This window comes from Sinocyclocheilus anshuiensis, unplaced genomic scaffold (genome assembly GCF_001515605.1).
Source record: "Sinocyclocheilus anshuiensis isolate Anshui unplaced genomic scaffold, SAMN03320099.WGS_v1.1 scaffold609, whole genome shotgun sequence".
NCBI classification, from domain to species: Eukaryota; Metazoa; Chordata; class Actinopteri; order Cypriniformes; family Cyprinidae; genus Sinocyclocheilus; species Sinocyclocheilus anshuiensis.
Window position 1 is genome coordinate 1,091,007 of NW_015541011.1, and position 17,725 is coordinate 1,108,731.

General features: G+C 36.1%; 1 protein-coding gene across 1 annotated transcript; it reads right to left on the reverse strand.

The window, feature by feature from the left end:
- Nucleotides 1-4,422: 4,422 nt before the first annotated feature.
- Nucleotides 4,423-9,618, reverse strand: LOC107690392 (putative gonadotropin-releasing hormone II receptor). Its single transcript, XM_016488725.1, has 3 exons — nt 9,070-9,618; nt 6,189-6,393; nt 4,423-4,910 (listed from the first exon to the last, which is right to left on the reverse strand). Exons 1-3 carry the CDS (start codon nt 9,616-9,618, stop codon nt 4,423-4,425), a joined length of 1,242 nt encoding a protein of 413 aa, XP_016344211.1.
- Nucleotides 9,619-17,725: the final 8,107 nt, after the last annotated feature.

The following is a 17,725-nucleotide window of genomic DNA, read 5'->3' on the forward strand; positions in this document are numbered from 1 at the left end:
CTGCCATCCAAATTTATATGGCAGTTGGTTGTGCATTGGTTACACATTTCCATTTACCTTTTATGTCTTTTTTGTCTTTTCAGTAATGAAAATTGATCAGTATCAGCTGTGTCAGTGTTACCCACGTCAGCAATAAAGATCTACACCTACACTGTTAAAGCACAGCTGTCAGTCATCACTCATACTGTCACTGAACAAAGCTTCAAGACATACTTGATATCACATGAATACAACATATAGAAAAACCTTTATAAGTTCCACTAAAAAAGGTTTTTCTTTTCTGTAGTTCTTCAGGAAAAAAACAATCCACTGGTCCTGAAAAACCTATAAACAGCAACCTATTTAATATAACAGCAACCCTTCATTTTTTCACCATTAAAGAAAATTAACGTTGTTAATCTGTTAATACACGTCACGACAAACCATGTGTAAATTCATCAGTCATTGCCTTGCTAAGCATTTTCTCCTTAAAATTTCAGTGTACCAATGACAGTCTCAAAAATGTTTCCTACCATCACAAACATGCCCAATCCTGTCAACATGCGGGGTGGGTCTTTTCATATCATTATTTGTCTGAGATGGCAAACAGAAACAAGATTTGTGTAACTTTAGCAACACATCATTAGCTGTTTGATAACATAGTCAAGCCAGAGGCTATCAATGGGGTTACGTAGGCTATCCAAAGTTGTAGAGAGTGATACATAAAATGCATTAATATTCTACAATCGACTTGTAGATGACCGAAAATTCACTCTTCCTCTTTTTCTTGGAATCAGTTTCTGGTTCAAACATACATGGCTGAATTAATCCATTTTACTACTTCAGTTAACCGAGTAGGGGATGTGTAGCAAGAAGGAATTTAATACAAGTCTGCATTGTGTTATGTATGTGTGTACTGCTGACTACAAAACAAATTGCCTTTTTAAGAACAATAAAGATGAAAGTGGAGCAGATAGTTTAAGCTGTTGTTATTGAGTGGAGATTTGCATATTCATAACCTGCATATACTAATGAGGTAAGAGCGTAGAGTTATATTCAAGCCATTTTAAGACATTAAGAAATTATTTTCATGGGACAAAAATTGTTAAATATGCCATTTTGATTATCAATGAGTTTTTTAAGGGATAAAAATAATGACAAGGGGAATATAAAAGAACTCAAAAGTCCATTATCGCCAAAAAAAATGAGTTGGTGTTCATGGCTAAAATGCTACAAAGGAACAGCATCTTGAAGAACTTTGACGAGAGAGTGTAAAAGTGTGAATGTACTTGGACAGTACAACTGACAATATGTATGTTTGTGCAGTTCTTGTTCTCAGATTTTTAGGTTTCACTTGGCATGTTTTATGCATTCTCAGGAACTTCATAATTGCAGTAAAAGTGACAACAATTTTATTTTTGCAGTTATAGGTTTCTTCTCAGCTTTTTGGATTTCATTTCATTTAGCTTATTTTATTTATTCTCAGGAAAGTGATAATTGCCATTAATGAGGTCTGCAAATGTAAATGAAAGCAATATGTTTATTACTGCTCCACATAACCCAGAACAGACAATGACACACAATACAATATCATCATATATCATGCACAAGAGGGGGAAAAAACAGTTTTTCCTTTCTTCTTCATGCATTTAAATAAGGTTTTAACACTGTAACCTCTTAGTTAGATTAATGGCAACATTTCATATAAACACCATATCATATATTCACATCATGATGCAGTAATGTTTTTTCTCTATGTGATCTCTTAATCCCTCTCTTCAGCAAATATATATAATGGGTATAGTGACAATGAGAAAATCAGGCAAACAATACCTAAATACATTTTAAACCCTACTGCAAAACCATCAGGCACTGTTGAAGCTTCAGTGCACACCTAACGTTTCCATCTGAGAACGTTAAAGTGCAGCTGTGGTTCCCTTAATGGCCAGATACTATGTATGTACATACGTATGCATGTGTATACTGTAGATATATATTCTCTTCACCCATGAAAGACTGATAGAAAAGACTCACTCCCCTTTCATTTTCCTCCTCGGTAAGCTTTCTCTCAGGGCTATTACATTTACTGAAGTTGAAATTCTAGGTCATTAAGGCCATTAAGGCCACTACAGGTACACCCTGTAGTGAAACAGCAATCACAAGAAGCACAACTAGTGGATGTCACATGACTCTCTCAGAAATACACTCTCGAACATACAGCAATGATCATGGTGCTGTTGATTATAGGCATGTTTCAAGTACTGTCAGAGCACATAACGTCACATCAACAGAGATGACAGTATTCACCTGTCATTAAAATGAGGAAAGCTTTACAGGTTGTCAGTCAGTCTCCAGTTGGACTTCAATACCCTGTTACAAAAGAAGCACCTTCCCTGAGAAATATGATGTAAACACATTCATGAGCTACTAATGCATCAATTAAATATCATTTTAAAGCTAAATAGTTCTCCTTGTTGCAATCGCAAGGGACATGACGGTATGTGTTGGCCTCAGTCCAACGTTACATCATAAATCTGTTGGTATTTATAATGTAAAGTGTGGTTCTAGCACACACAGTATATATTTATGTATGTTTGAAAAGACACTCAAACGTACATTATTAAAATATTGACAGCATGTAGGCTAAAATGAAAGCATTCTATGTATGAACGGAGGGGATATGTCCTTTTAGATTGATCAAATATTGAATTAACTGGTTTATTTTATTTGCATTTACATCTGTATTTTTTTCAGTGTGATTTCTGGTGCTGTATTCTAATTTTGAAGGACTTTCTAGGATGATTAAACAATGTACACATTGTTACTATTATTATTAATTATGTTTTTCAAAAAAAATTCTCATTCACAAAGGCTGCATTTATTTCATCAAAATACAATAAAAACAATAATATTGAGAAATATTATTACAATTAATTTTATTTTAATTTTTATATTTATTTTTGCTGACTTTTCAGCAGCCATTACTCCAGTTTTCAGTGTCACCTGATTCTTCAGAAATCATTCTAATATGCTGATTTGGAGCTCAAGTAACATTTTTATTATTATTAATGTTGAAAACAGTTGCTGCTTAATAATCTTGTGGATTTTTATTTTTTGGGGTGGGGGATTTTTTTATGAGTAGAAAGAACAGCATTTAATTGAATTGAATTTTGCAACATTATACATTTAATGCATCTTTGCTGAATATAAGTATTCAACTTTTGAACAGTAGTGTGTACAACAGTATATTGAGACTAAAATTATTGTGACTGTGCATTTATCTATTACATTTCTATATTGTTGAAGAGTGGTTAGGTTATGGTAGGGGTGGGCTTCAGAATATGTATAATTATAAATTGTATTGTAAATATACATTTAAAAAACAAAATATAAAGGATTCATAAAGATTTTTGCAATTAAAATGCTGCGCATCTGTAAACACGTTCACATTTTAGATGCTGTCAATACATCCATATTGTACATTTCAGCCTACATCCAAAAATACAAAAATGTATGTGTAAACGCAATAAATATGGATACTTATGATATCAGGCTGCCCAGTAATACTAGCACAGACTTCAAATGCAAGAGCTCTTGGGGCTGGTTAGTATTTCTGAATCCATCCAATAAAAAGTCTACACATTAAAGGGGTCCTATTATGCTTTTTCACTTTTTCAACTTTAGTTAGCCTGTAATGTTGCTGTTTGAGCATAAAAAATATCTGCAAAGTTACAAAGCTCAAAGTCCACTTCAAAAGGAGATATTTTATTGAACAGAAATCACTTTTCAAAAACTACAACGAACGACTCGTTTGGACTACAACTCAAGACTTTGTAAAAGAGCATAATAGGACCCCTTTAAACAATACCGTCTCAAGGGTCTGGGTTAAGATTCCTGAAAAGGTACGACTAAACATTTCCAATTAACACCAAAAAATTATTCAGTAACCAGTGTACATGAATTTGCATTTTTCATATCTCAAAACGCTAAATCCACACATCTTATTTGTTTGTAGAGGAAACTACTTTTTTCAGCAATTCAAGAGCGATGCCCTTTGTGATGTAGAGCAGGTGGAGATGCTGATCTACTTGGATTTGAATGAGATGTTAAAAAAAAAACCTTGATGTAAATGACATTTTCAACAAAAGCCACAAGTAGAAATGGTCTAAATCTGCAGAAAAAAACAAGTGATTGGCATATTTAGTAAAGAGCAAATGATTACAAAACTTAATTGCCTGTATCAGGAAAATAGATGGGTATTAAATATAACTGAGTAATTGAGGCAGCTCATCAGTGAATGAATCAAAAGATGCGACACACTTGGGCTCAATTTGAATCTGTCTAATGATTTTGAGGAGAACAGGCAGGAGTGTGTTGTTCTCTCATTGTTTTTGTGAGCAGCTAGATAGCCAGTACAAGGTCTGCCTTGTCACATCCGTATCTTTAATCAAATGACTCTTTCAAGGCTGGATTGGTAGGGTTGCCACTATTCCTTGTTTTCACTGTCAGCACCGTATTCTGCTTCGGGTCAGCTCCTGGACTCGTCTGGGTCACTCTTTTCATGCGAAATGGGGATGGTGAGCATTTCAATGAGCCCGTCATGATGGAATTATTCTCTGACTCTGTGAGTACGACCGCGTTGTGACAGTAGCGCTTCAGTCCTTTGCGGAAATGGATGGTGAAGAGACCATAGGTGATGGGATCCAGAATTGCATTAAAGAGTCCAAAAATAAACAGTATGTGAGTCAGTGAGTGAGAAACAGTCTCTTCTAAATCCTCAGGAAGGAACCAGTACCAGAGACCCAGCAAGTAGTACGGCGTCCAGCAAACTATGAAAGACGTCACTATGACTATGCTCATCTTCAAAGTCCTCATACGGGCCTTCGGGATGTTGCTGTTGGAACGCCGTAAGTGGACCTCCTTTGAAGATACTGTAAAAGCAGGAAGATTTTTTTTTTTTATTTGCAGTAAAAATATAATTTTTTTTTTTTTTTAATTTTACTTCGTTACTGTACTGAAAGGGATAGTTTACCCACAAATGCAATTTGCTATTAATTCCTTATTCTACATCCCTAATCCTACCCAATACCTAAACTTAACAACTACCTTACTAACTATTAATAAGCAGCAAATTAGGAATTCATTGAGGGAAAAATCGTAGTTAAAAGTGAATAAGTGTGCCCTATTCTAAAGTGTTACCGAATTTTTCAACTGTAATTTATGACTTCTTATAATGAAAGTCCAACATAATTGGACCTCCCTGACTCTCTTACAGACAGAGGTGAGAGGTGTGGGAACCTGTACTTTACCAAACTCGCTGATTCAGATTTCTAGTTCAGATAGTAGTAGAAGTACCCTGAGATTTTATGTTAATATTTCAATAATTTGATGACATATTCATATTCTCTGGTGTGGGTTAATAACATGACATGCAAGTATGCAGGTAAGTGAGTGAAGTGATGTGTGGCCAAGTATGGTGACCCATACTCAGAATTTGTGCTCTGCTTTTAACCCATCCATGTGCACACACACACTGTGAACGCACACCCGGAGCAGTGGGCAGCCATATTGCTGTAGCGCCCAGGGAGCAGTTGGGGGTTCGGTGCCTTGCTCAAGGGTCACAACCTCAATTCACAATGCCTGCCGGACCTGAGACTCAAACCCACAACCTTTGGGTTACAAGTCAGACTCTCTAACCATTAGGCCACGACTGCCCCAAATAAATAGTTTTAATAATTAGAATAATTTTATTTTAAACTACAAATTACGATACTAATATTTATGCCTTAAATTCTTAACTTTCAGGCATTTTTTACATTTTAAACATTTTAATATTAGTAATCAAAACATGACATTTCTAAAGCTTCATATTTTGAACACATTTATTCATATAGTGATAGGACTCATTGATACAGTATGTAACTGTGACGAGTGGGGGCGGGGCCGAGAGCCGTGGGAACGGAGCGAGGCCGGTGGAGTAATTGATAATGAGCGACACCTGCACCAGGCCTGGTCCTCTCTCGTCCAACACTGTCATCACTCCTCCTTTTATCCTTCCGGAGCTCCTCCGTGGGACTCGAGACCGGTGAGTGGCGCAGGTGTCGCGCATTAGCATTTCCTCCACCGGCCTCGCTCAGTTCCCACGGCTCCCGGCCCCGCTCCTCTCGTCACAGTAACATTAGCCTCCTTTCAAGTTAAATGCCACCTACTGTTTCCTTTGGTCATCCTTCGAGAGATCTCCACCAAAATCCTTGTGTAGCAGCAGATCATGATGGCCAGAGGTATCAGGAAGAGGCAAATGAAAGTAAACATATTGTAGATGGTCTCCTGCCAGTGTTTGACAAAGCTCCCTCGAGTGGTGCACTGAGTGAAATTGGCTGGCACCGTGATAGTCACATTGTGAAACAAGAACATCTGTTGGGGAATTCAGCAGGTCAGCAGTTTACAGTCACAGCTACTTTTTTTTTAATACCATTGAATACCTTCAAAATGCCTAATATAAACAAACCTTTAAATAGTTCACCCAAAAATGAAAATTCACTTTATATTTATTCACCATGAGGCCTTTAAGGATGTAGATGAGTTTGTTTCTTTATTGGATCAGATTAATAATGACAATAATGACTACTTGTTTTTTTTTTTTGGCCTTTTCTGCCCTGAACTGTACGTGACTGTTAAATGCTAAATGTTATACACATCTACAGCCAACTAATCAAGTGAAAAATGTCAGCTGTGCAAATTAGATGTAGCGTATATCCCCTTGCGCAAAAGGCCCAGTGTTCCCAGGTTCAGTCTTTTGCAGGACATTTCATAAATATTATGATGCCAGACTAAATATTATAAGTATGACAAGGAGATTCCCAAATGACAAATAAAGATTGACAGAGCCAACATTGACATACAGGCTGAAGCCGTCTGTCTGTTTATGCCTCAGATATGATTCACAAAAGCAAACGCATAAACAAATGACAACAAAATATCTGCTATAACCCATCGTGACCTTGTATCCTCTACCATAACTGTCTGAAATGACCTCATTTAAACACAATCTGCTATGTCATTACAATGTATTATACTGTGGAGTTCTGGTGCTTATAATATACCCTCATTCTTTTACCTGGCTGACCTGTCATCAGCCTCCTCTAAACTTGGAAGCACACTGATTTTAAACGCTCTACTTCATCAGGAGGAGCAAATAAAGAGGTCTTGGCATTTATTACTTCAACTGCAGAGTGTTGTAAAAATGTGCACGCCTCCTCTGATTGAGAATCAACCCTTTATTAACACTCATTCCAGCAATTCTTGCTGCTTTCATCTTTCTCATTTCACATTTTGTTACTGATGATCATAGTGCATTTTCTCCAATATTGGGTTTGAGGGTCATTTGAGGCTAATTTAAGAAAGCATGTAAAATGTAAAAAACATCTGATTGACTTCCAACAGCATAATTTATCTTTTTGTGTGTGTGTACTGTTGAGTAATGTGTCTCGGTAAGCGCCAGTCATTATGTTAAATCTGAGGTGAAATTAAAGGGCTGATGAGAGGGTGTACTGTAATTGCTGAGCTAATCTAACGTCTATGAATTTTACAACACTTTCTAGCTCTGATTCTAATTTTACAACAGGTCTACGGAGAATACTGAAACAGAATAAGTTACTGATTTAAAACATGGTTTTCAATATGATCTTAAAGACAATCTGGCAAGAGAAAAAATGTTAATACGTTAAAGGGATACTTTACCAAAAAATTTAAATTCTGTCATCATTTACCCACCCTGATATCATTACAAAGCTGTAATGACTTTCTTCTTCCGTGAGACACAAAAGGAGACATACAGAATGTTCATGCCGCTTTTTCCATACATAAGTTACATTTACATTTATTAATTTGGCAGATGCTTTATCCAAACCGACTTACAGTTGAGGAATACAACAAGTGATTCAACATAGGATTGTAATAAACACGAGAATGGATAGCAGAAGTGCAGGAGAAATAGCTTGTAGTATGAGATGTGAGGGGATGGGGTCTAGAATATGTGATCTGAGCTGATCAAAATCCAAAAATGACAAGAAATATAAATAGAAGTAGCAGTGCCATAGCAGTCCATGCAATGATATATGGTACCTTTGTGTAAGGGACACTAAAGCCCGGTTCACACCAAGAACTATAACTATAAAGATAACGATATTAGCATCCACACCAGCGAACGATATCGTCTGTTTATTCTAAGCGCACATGCGTCTGCCGCTTTAAATTCTTGAGCTCGTTACAACAGGATGGATTCTGATTGGCTGTCAGTTATTCGTTCATCAGCTGGAAAAAAAATCGTTTTAAAAGTTATCACAACAATATCGTTCCTCTGTATCGTTATCGTTGTAGTTGTGGTGTGAACTATGCTATTCTTTAATATTGAGAACGATTTTTAGAACTATATCTTTATCGTTATCTTTATAGTTATCGTGCTTGGTGTGAACGGGCCTTAAGGGTTCCCACCTCCATGGCTTTCATGTCTTTTATGATGATTTCAGTATATGTGCATATTCAAATTCGGTGCATTGTGATGTATGTGTAGTATGGCATCAGTGACATAAAGTATGGTTTGAAATGCCATATTATGTATATGAGATAAATAAGATGAGATGGAAGGAAGATTGTCAGCAATGATGCATTATAATGCATGATTGCACACATGCATTGTAAAGAAAAGGGTAGCTTGGGCATTCTGTTAAATAACTTCTTTTGTAAATTAAACTGGTTTGGAAAGACATGAGGAGAGTAAATGATGACTAGATTTTCATTTTGGGTGAACTATCCATTTTAAAAACTGTATAGCATACTTGTCAAATACATTTTCCACTTAGAGTGAATGAGTTTGTGGTTTAAAATTACATTAAATATGAAAATATGAATATTTCAAGTCTGAGCTCAAGAAGGCAAGTCGTTAAACCTCCTGTCGCTTTCATTTTTATCTCTGTACTTGATTCAGGGTGTTACGCCAGTCCCTGGGGTTTCTGGTGAATTCAAGTAATGCAGTATACAGAGATAAGACACAATGAAAAACAAGAAAAAATCACTCAAGCAGCTCCTCACCTGAGGGACAGAGAGAACAACACTCATCACCCAGGCCACGCTCAGCATTATTTTGTTCTTCTTCTTAGCCTTATTGATGGCCAGAGGGTTGAGAATGGCTGACTGCCTGTCCAGGCTTATGACCACAGTCACGAAGGCACAGGAGTACATTGCCACAAGCTTCAGAAACATTAGAAATCTGCAAGCCAGATCCCCTGCCAACCACTGAACCGTGATGTTCCAAGCCGCATCCACTGGCATCACGATGAAAGTCACCAGCAGGTCAGCAACGGTGAGGTTTATGATTAAAATTCTTACATGGGATTTGCGCTTGTTGTTGGTGCTGGCAGCCCACAACACAGAGAGGTTGCACACAGCTGACACTGCGCAAAGAGTGAAGGTAATTATCACCCTCACTTTTGCTGCCATGGAAAAGGTGGGCAGCTGCAATGCCGCTTCACCTGTGCTATTGTTACACGTGGGCAAGGTATAGTCACAGCTACCGTTCAGAGTATCTGCAGTCAGCTGGTGAAACATGATGTTCTCAGATGTTGGAGGGCTGTCATTCATCACTGAAGAGTGAAAGCGTGTGATTGCTGCATTCGCTCGGCTACCTGCTGCACAATGAGGCTCACCGACGATTCATCATGATTCGGGGGAGGAGACACTGATAGTACCTGCAGCTCCTTTATTTGATAGTACTATAGTTGGATCTAAAAAAAAAAACATCAAACTGGTAATCAAGTGTTTGTAGGACAGTCTGATGCATTTCACAATTACAAAAAATGTTTATGAATTAAAACAAATGTATCATCATAAAGCAAGTTTGATACTGATTACTCTTCTTTATTATCTTTAAATGCATTGCTAAAACACTGTATTTTCATGTAATGTACACTGGAAAAAAAAGATTTTTCTAAGTTAATTAAAACAAAGATTAGTCTATAGTTGAGCACGTTTTGCAAGAAAATACAATTTCAGTTTTTCTACTTCAGAAATGTACACTTAAATTGATGTTTTACTGGTCTTTTCTTTGTTATTGTAAAAATTTGCTAATTTCTGAGTTGGAAAAAATTGTTTCTTCTACACCCTATCTGCTGGCTTTAGAATATGCAATTAAAGTTTAAAACGGGTTAATTTACTCATTCAACAGTCGCCTGTGTGTTTTAATGTCTTTGATTCAAATAATTTTCAGACTTACCTGATACACTTCTCCCGGAATGATCGCTTAGAGCATTAGAAGAAATCCAATGACCTTGAAATAAGTAGTTGTTTGTACATCTCGTGACGGATAATCCTTGGTTAATTCGTAGCATCCATTATTTCTAAAATCCGATTTTAAATAGTTATTCTCAAACACTTGTCCAGACCGATGAGTAGTCTGTCATCCAGCTAGACACCTGTTCGCACGGTGACATTCTTCTTGGTGAGAAGTTCAGTCTGATTTGTAACTAAAAAGGCACCAATCTCTAGATTTTCAGAGAAATTACAGTTGAATTGAACGAAACTAGTCTGTAGAGAGCAAGTTTCAAAAATACTAATCAGTTTGTATTTTCGATAGCATCTTCAGTTGGTGCTTTCTATTCCAGTTGGAGAGTGAAGTGTGTCTGCTTCACTCTGGCGCAGCGCGCATCCACGGACTTTCCACCTCTCAATTCCCTCGCGCGTCACTTGACAACGCCCGCGCCCGCTCGCCGCGCGTGACGATCTGAACGGTCATCATGTAGGTCAGTTGTGTTGCCGCGATCCATGTTTTGCATTCAGTAATTTCATCTAAGGCAGAGGGTGAATTACTGGGGTGGGAGGGGGAGGGTTTCTCTGGGGATTTGAATCCTCCACCCAGAAGGAAAAAACAAAAAGTTATTATACTGAAGAGTTTTAATTATGCATACTGTTTCATTGGCATTTCAAACATAATTTTAGTAAACACAAAGATTAGATTACAAATTGGATAGCATATCAAGCTGTTCAAAAACAGATGTTCACAAATTTAACTCGAGATCACCTGGGAAGGTTATAGCAACAGTAGGCTACGCGCTTCTAGGTTTTCCTAAATAGTTACCGTCGTTGTTTTAAAGGTGTTTTCAATGTCTTTAAAATAGTTGACGTTTAGCAAATCTACAGTTTGTGTAAAATCAACCTCAAGAAATTACCTACAGAAAATCCTTTAAAAAGTGAATTCTCCTTAAAGTCAGACTGGTTTGTTTTCGGCCATTTCCTGTGATGCCACAGCCTTCCTACACGCAAATATGCAAAAATGTATAAATTAAACAATATTTCATGATAATTCATGACTTTTTTTCTTCAGTTTAGCCTACATAAAACGTTTAATGCAATCCAAATACCGGTAGTGCAAAGGTCTTCAAAGCAATTTTCTTTTTAATAAAAAATGATAATAGTTCAAACTATTTGTTTCATGAAACTATTTGTCCCACTTTACCTGATCACATTTGCTGAGCTCACCCTATCTGTGTGACCAGTCATTTGTTCAGATTTGTTTAGCATTGACAAGAATTTGCTTGGAAGGTGGTTTGTGGTTCAGGTTAGATTTAATGCCAGTTCATTTAGCATTCCACAGGCACATCCTTCAAATATATATATATATATATATATATATATACATATAAAATAGAGAGACCAGTTTCACTTACCATGCTGAAAAAGAGTTTATGACCCTATGTAAAACAACCTGAGACCTCCAGCTGGCCTTTGAGAACGTACTTGAATGGTTTAACAAACATATAATAAACTGTATTTATATTAATTTAAATAATCTATTTGTATTTCAACTGAACTGATTACTTAATTATTGTGTAATTGAATAGATTTTATTTAATTTATTCAGTCGAAATTTTATCATAATGGGATTAGGCTAATGTTCCTATAGTCTGAAAGTAAATTATTTAATAATGTTTTTTTTTTTCTTTGACCATATGGGACGATTTGTAGCTCTTTTTCATAATTATAACTCTTTAATTAATTGTATAACCGTATTTTAATTATAATTTACTCACTGAGGCGTGATGTGGGCTTTGCATTGCACTTCACTATTATGATGAAGCCCCAAGCAGGTCTCAACACTGGCACCCAGAATAATCACCACAATTGATTATGCAATGAGTACGGCATGCTCTTCTTATTAAAATATATCTCCTAAGCATTAGCATGACAGTAATTGATTTCACTGAGGCTTTGTATTAAAGAGAAGGTGTCAGCACTGCTACTGCAAGGGAAATTAATTTCATAGTGACCTTAAGGTCTCTCCTACCCACCCAGACCTGGAGACAGGAGAGGGTGCTGTGGCAGAAGTCAAGCTCAATTCAGCTTCAGAGGGTGTTGCAGACAGATCTGAGCTCCGGCCTGAGTTGGCCCCATTTCCCTGCTACAGGGAACTGAGCTGTCTGGCACATCAACACTGCAACAAATACGGCTCTCCTCTGTCTCCTCTCATTAAAGCTTGCCATGTATAAACAAACACACAATCCCTCCTTCCCAAACACACTCAGGTATAGACATCCTGTCACTGGGGAGAACTTATTAAACCCTCTCCACAGATATAATATGCACCGCAAACTTGCTTAGAAAGCAATTGCAGCCAGCTGAGAATTTGAATGACAGACTTTTGAACTGCCATCTTCTGATAGAATATTGAAAGATTACCTGCAATAAAAATGGGTGCTTTTGTAAACTGGAAATATTGCATAGGTACTAGCCTTCTTTCTGATTCTTATTTCCTATACAGTATAACACTCCTCTTGCCCTCATTCAGAGAGGGCCGAGAAAGTTAATTTCCAGAAATCTCATAAAAGAAAATTCACCCTTACAGCAATAAAGAGAAGCATAAATTGAAATGAATATTAATTCCCTTCACATTTCTATTGGGTATAGAGACTGCCCCAAGAGATCTACACGCTATTTTGGTCTGTTCAAAGAGAAAACTTAATCAATCCGTACATTGTTAATAAAGTACAAAAGAGTCAAGGCAATATTACATTGATCCATTTTTGCATACAGTAGGGACCTATAAGCAGCCTATATAGTTTTCACATTCTCTGGAATGTTCTGTCACCTTTGATTTTATACAGTGGTTAGTTAGTTAGTTAGTTAGTTAGTTAGTTAGTTAGTTAGTTTGGCCCTTGAAACTGCACACTTAAAAATAAAGGTTCTTTATTGGCATAACTTTTACCATCCATGGAATGTTTCCATTCCACAAAAGGTTCTTTATAGTCATAAAAGGTTCTTTAGATTTTTAAAAAGTTCTTCTCACTAAGAATAAAATAGTTACTTTACTGTTTACTGAAATCTTCTTTGGGGAGCCAAAAATGCTTCTTTCCGCGTTTGGAACTTTTCTTTTCAAAAGTGTGATTGGTCAATTAGCGTTCCAAGATGTTGATATAAAAACCCAAATGCACTGGGGCTTTTCACATTTTTTATGAGTTTGGTAGAAATATTGGTAGGAATGTTCAGTGATTCATTTTGCAGTTATGTCTTCATGTGAGGTTGGTTTGGGAGGACCTTCATGATAATTGTCTTAACAAGTGAATCACTGAATCATTCATTTGACCGCTTAGTTTGGTTCATTCAGGATCAAAACGCCTGTTGTTGCAACAGATCTGCTGTGGCTATGTTTGAAAACTATTTTCACAGTCGGAGCAAAAACAGACACGCCAATAACTGGCAATATTGTGTCTAACATATAGGTTACTACAAATGAACTTTTTACATTTTTAATTGAACTATGTTGCCTATAATGTTGTATAATGTCTGCATCCTTGTTAAATTCTCAGAAACAACTTGCTTTCGATCAAGTAATCTTTTGTATTAGGAATGGCAGATTCTGAACCCACAACACTCTTTCTTGTGCAATATTGATTCATGTACGTATTTATACCTGCATAGACTATGTGCCTCAAATTCAAGCACTTAACCTTTAAAAGCAAACAAACCAGAGTGTGGAGAGGGTTACACACAGAGAAACATTTTGATTGCGCATACAGATTACATTCTCATTTACTCATTACAATTTGACAGACTGAGTCTTTATGGTATGTTTCGACAACTATCTGAAAGGAGTTTGAAGGTTCATCCAGCTCCATTATTTTAGTAAAGGTCATTTCACTGTCCAATATTGTGGCTTGTCCCTTGCACTGAATAAAAAAAGACTTATTACCTGTCTGCATAATCAGCATGCATGAACAAAGAGGAGTCTTTCATAACCTCACAGGCAATATATATTCCAGAATATATTAGTACCATATTGGACTTATGTACGTTTCTGCTGTTTTTAGTCCATTGTAAATTCATGTTACAGTTACTTTTCATGTTTACATGGTTTAATACATATGGAACACCAATTAATGGCTTAAACTATCAGCAACCAAAGCTATATTTTTCAAATTTAAATTTTTTCCTACATTGCTTTAAGAATAATAACTATGTTATTATAAAAACATTTTAATTTTTGTTATTGATTTTTTTTTATATTTTTGTTCATCAGTTAACAAATCCTAAAAAAGTGGTGCATCTAATATATCCGAGACTAGAATAATGTTCTACGCCTGAAGATGATTTATTTAATTGTTTTCTGCATTGCTTCTTACATTACTTTTTTTTCTCTTTCTCCAGCTACCCCCTCGTGTCTCTTTAAGACCTCAAGGAAAGCAAAGGAGATGCTGGCTTTGAAACTCACTACTTGACAATGTTATTTCAGAAAAAGTAAGTATTGTAAACAATATTTGAAGTCGTATTTTATCATTTATATTGGTGTTATACACTTGATTATTTTCTCTTTTGAACATTTTAAGAATGCATGCCTTTCTAGCCTCCTGGGTGAACACATTCCTGATGCACATTTTTATAAGCGCTCGTGTCCAAAGAACCAAAAATATCCAATGTGCACAAACATAAGTGCAAACATAAACACATTCACAAAGAGGTTATACAGGCGTTCATGTACACTGGTAGGCGGCTGATATGCATATGGCGCAGCATAAATAGGAGAACCCCTCCAGGCAGGACTGGGTTTAAAAGACAAGGAGCACTCGTTATCAGCCTGAGATTTTTACCGTGAGTTAGCATGCAACAATTGTGCTGATTTTAGAAACAAATAGCTTCCTGAATGGCATCCCCTACCTTAAATTGCAGTTTGTGAAGCTCACAGTGTGCAGAAGTTTTTTTGTTTTGTTTTGTTTTTTGGGACACAAAAGGTGATGGTTAAATTCTGAAGCAATTTTTTAAGCTGTACTTTCATACCTTTTTGCAATTATCTTCAAGTGTTTGTCTTTCCATTTCAGTGAGATTCTGATAATTATTTTGAGACTCTTCAACACAATATCTTTGCATTTTATGAGACCAAGGCATCTGAAATTGTTCCCTATTTTGCTCTATATTCCTTATTAATTACCTCATGTTGTTATAAAAAAAAATGAAATGGCAAAGTACTAATTGTTAAAAATCTTTCTGTTGAATTTATTATGAGATCTACCTGTTGTTATTAAAATGTACACTTCAGCTAAACGTTTGTTATGACCAATACAAGAGGAATGCTGGATATACATTGAGCCTGACTCTGTCTTGTTGGTAATATGAAAATGAACCCAGGAGGAAGTGAAGAGCAGTCGAGAAGGTTAAAACGTGTCAGATGGCCCTAGTTAGATGCACCTCCATATGATGCGTTTTGAGGTACATACAGGTGCATCTCAATAAATTAGAATGTCGTGGAAAAGTTCATTTATTTCAGTAATTCAACTCAAATTGTGAAACTCGTGTATTAAATAAATTCAATGCACACAGACTGAAGTCACAATGTGGCTTTGAATTTTGCAATGTGACTTTAGCAGTTACAACTTGTAATTGCAAATGTATTTCTTGTCATTGTAAATTATGTCTTATTTTAACCTCACTATTAAATCTCTCAATTACCATTTTTTATTGCAATTTAGAAATGGGCTTCCATGTGTGTTTTTGTGTTTTTCAATTTTAAAGATATTTCAATTTATAACGATATTTTCAATTGATATTTTATCTCTCATGATAGTGACTTCATATCTCACTAATGCAACTTTATTTCTGAAAATGTCTTTATATGTCACAATGTGACTTTTATCTAGCAGTTGAAACTGTATTTCTTGTAATTGCAAATTTATTTCTCAAAATTGTAAATTATTTATTTAACCTCAAAATCATATCTTTTACAAATTTTTATTTGTAGTGTAATGTAGAAACAGCTTCCATACATTTCTGTCATGAACATTTCAAGTTAGATTTTAAAGTTATAGATTCCTTTGTGGTTCATTAAGATGGGTGAGGAAAAAAACCCCATTTAAATACATACTTTTTTTATTTCATTTTGCACCACAGCAGTAATAAGAAATGAGGGGTGAATGTGTCACAGAAATTAACACACAGACATTTTCTTGCTGAATAGCACAAGTGACAGGTACACAGACACAAGAGGATATTAAGTACCAAGCCTTTTCAGAAGGTGCTGATGATTCAGAAGGTACACCTACACAGACAACTTGGAGAGTGTAATGGAGTTCATGCATAGAGAGCCATATTTTTCATCTTGGCTTGTAATGGTGGGGTCAAAGAGGAGTGCAGTCTGAACTGTTGAAGTGCACTGCTCACCGAGCTAACAAACAGGAAAAATAACCTGTAAGAAGACTAAAATGTGAAATGTACTGCTTCCTGCTCTAACAAGCAGCATTGCAAACACAATCAGAAGCAGGGACTGTGAATGACATGACTGGCAGCTCTACAGTAGTTTACTACTGACATTGCAGCATAGGGTTCACAAAGCAGCATGATGAAAAACGCCAGCTTGTTACTGAACTACATCACCAATAGATGTGAACTAACATTTCAAGAGGGTTTTCCTTTTTGGGCTGTGAATGACTGTTAAGAGGTAATTACAGCCTGATAGCATTTATTTGCACACGCTTTAGTGCCCAGCCCAGAAAAACAAATTATGCAAGTTTGATCATGGTGGAAATGTGCCCACAATATTTGTGCTGGCTACAATTTGCACAGTGCATCCATCTTGCAGGCTGGTTCTATACATACAAACATATGTGCAAAACCAGCCTGCAAGATGAGGCATTACATTTGAATGCAGGCATTTGAATATATATTCAAAGTCTTATTCGCTAAGCACATGAAATTAGATGCTGAATAAGATGATTCAGCTGATGCCATTGTTGGTGCTAAATATAGAAAAGAAATTAGATATTTAATTATATTTAATAATTGAATTTAATAGCTACTGGTTCATGATTTAAGGTGTTAACCAAGGCCATCAGTGGAACAGATCCAACAATACATTTTCTTTTTAATAATAGAAACAATTTATTTTTTATTGTTTCATTGTGTGAATGAAACATGTTTCTGTGCAGACTGGTCTTGTCCAAGATTTTGTCCAGATTGGTCTTTCTTTTTGGGGTGATGGAGGATGCTAGAAAAAACATTCATGGAAGTGATGTAAGCAGTCTCTTACAGTATATATCGACTGTACTGGTGCAAAAGTTTGGAATTAATAGTTTTATTCAGCAAGGAAACATTCAAATGAGTATTTTACATTGTTACCAATGATCTACAGTTTTTAAAATAAATGTTGTTTGCTTGAACTTCCTATTCAAAGAATCCTGTTAAAATGTATCACAACAAAAACATGAAAAAG

Excerpts from the sequence above, each read along its gene's own strand:
- LOC107690392 (XM_016488725.1), bottom strand. The coding sequence starts at position 9,618 with ATGAATGACAGCCCTCCAACATCTGAGAACATCATGTTTCACCAGCTG. Across the intron at positions 6,394-9,069 it reads TTGTTCTCTCTGTCCCTCAG|ATGTTCTTGTTTCACAATGT; the intron begins GTGAGGAGCTGC and ends ATTCCCCAACAG. Across the intron at positions 4,911-6,188 it reads AAGGATGACCAAAGGAAACA|TATCTTCAAAGGAGGTCCAC; the intron begins GTAGGTGGCATT and ends CTGCTTTTACAG.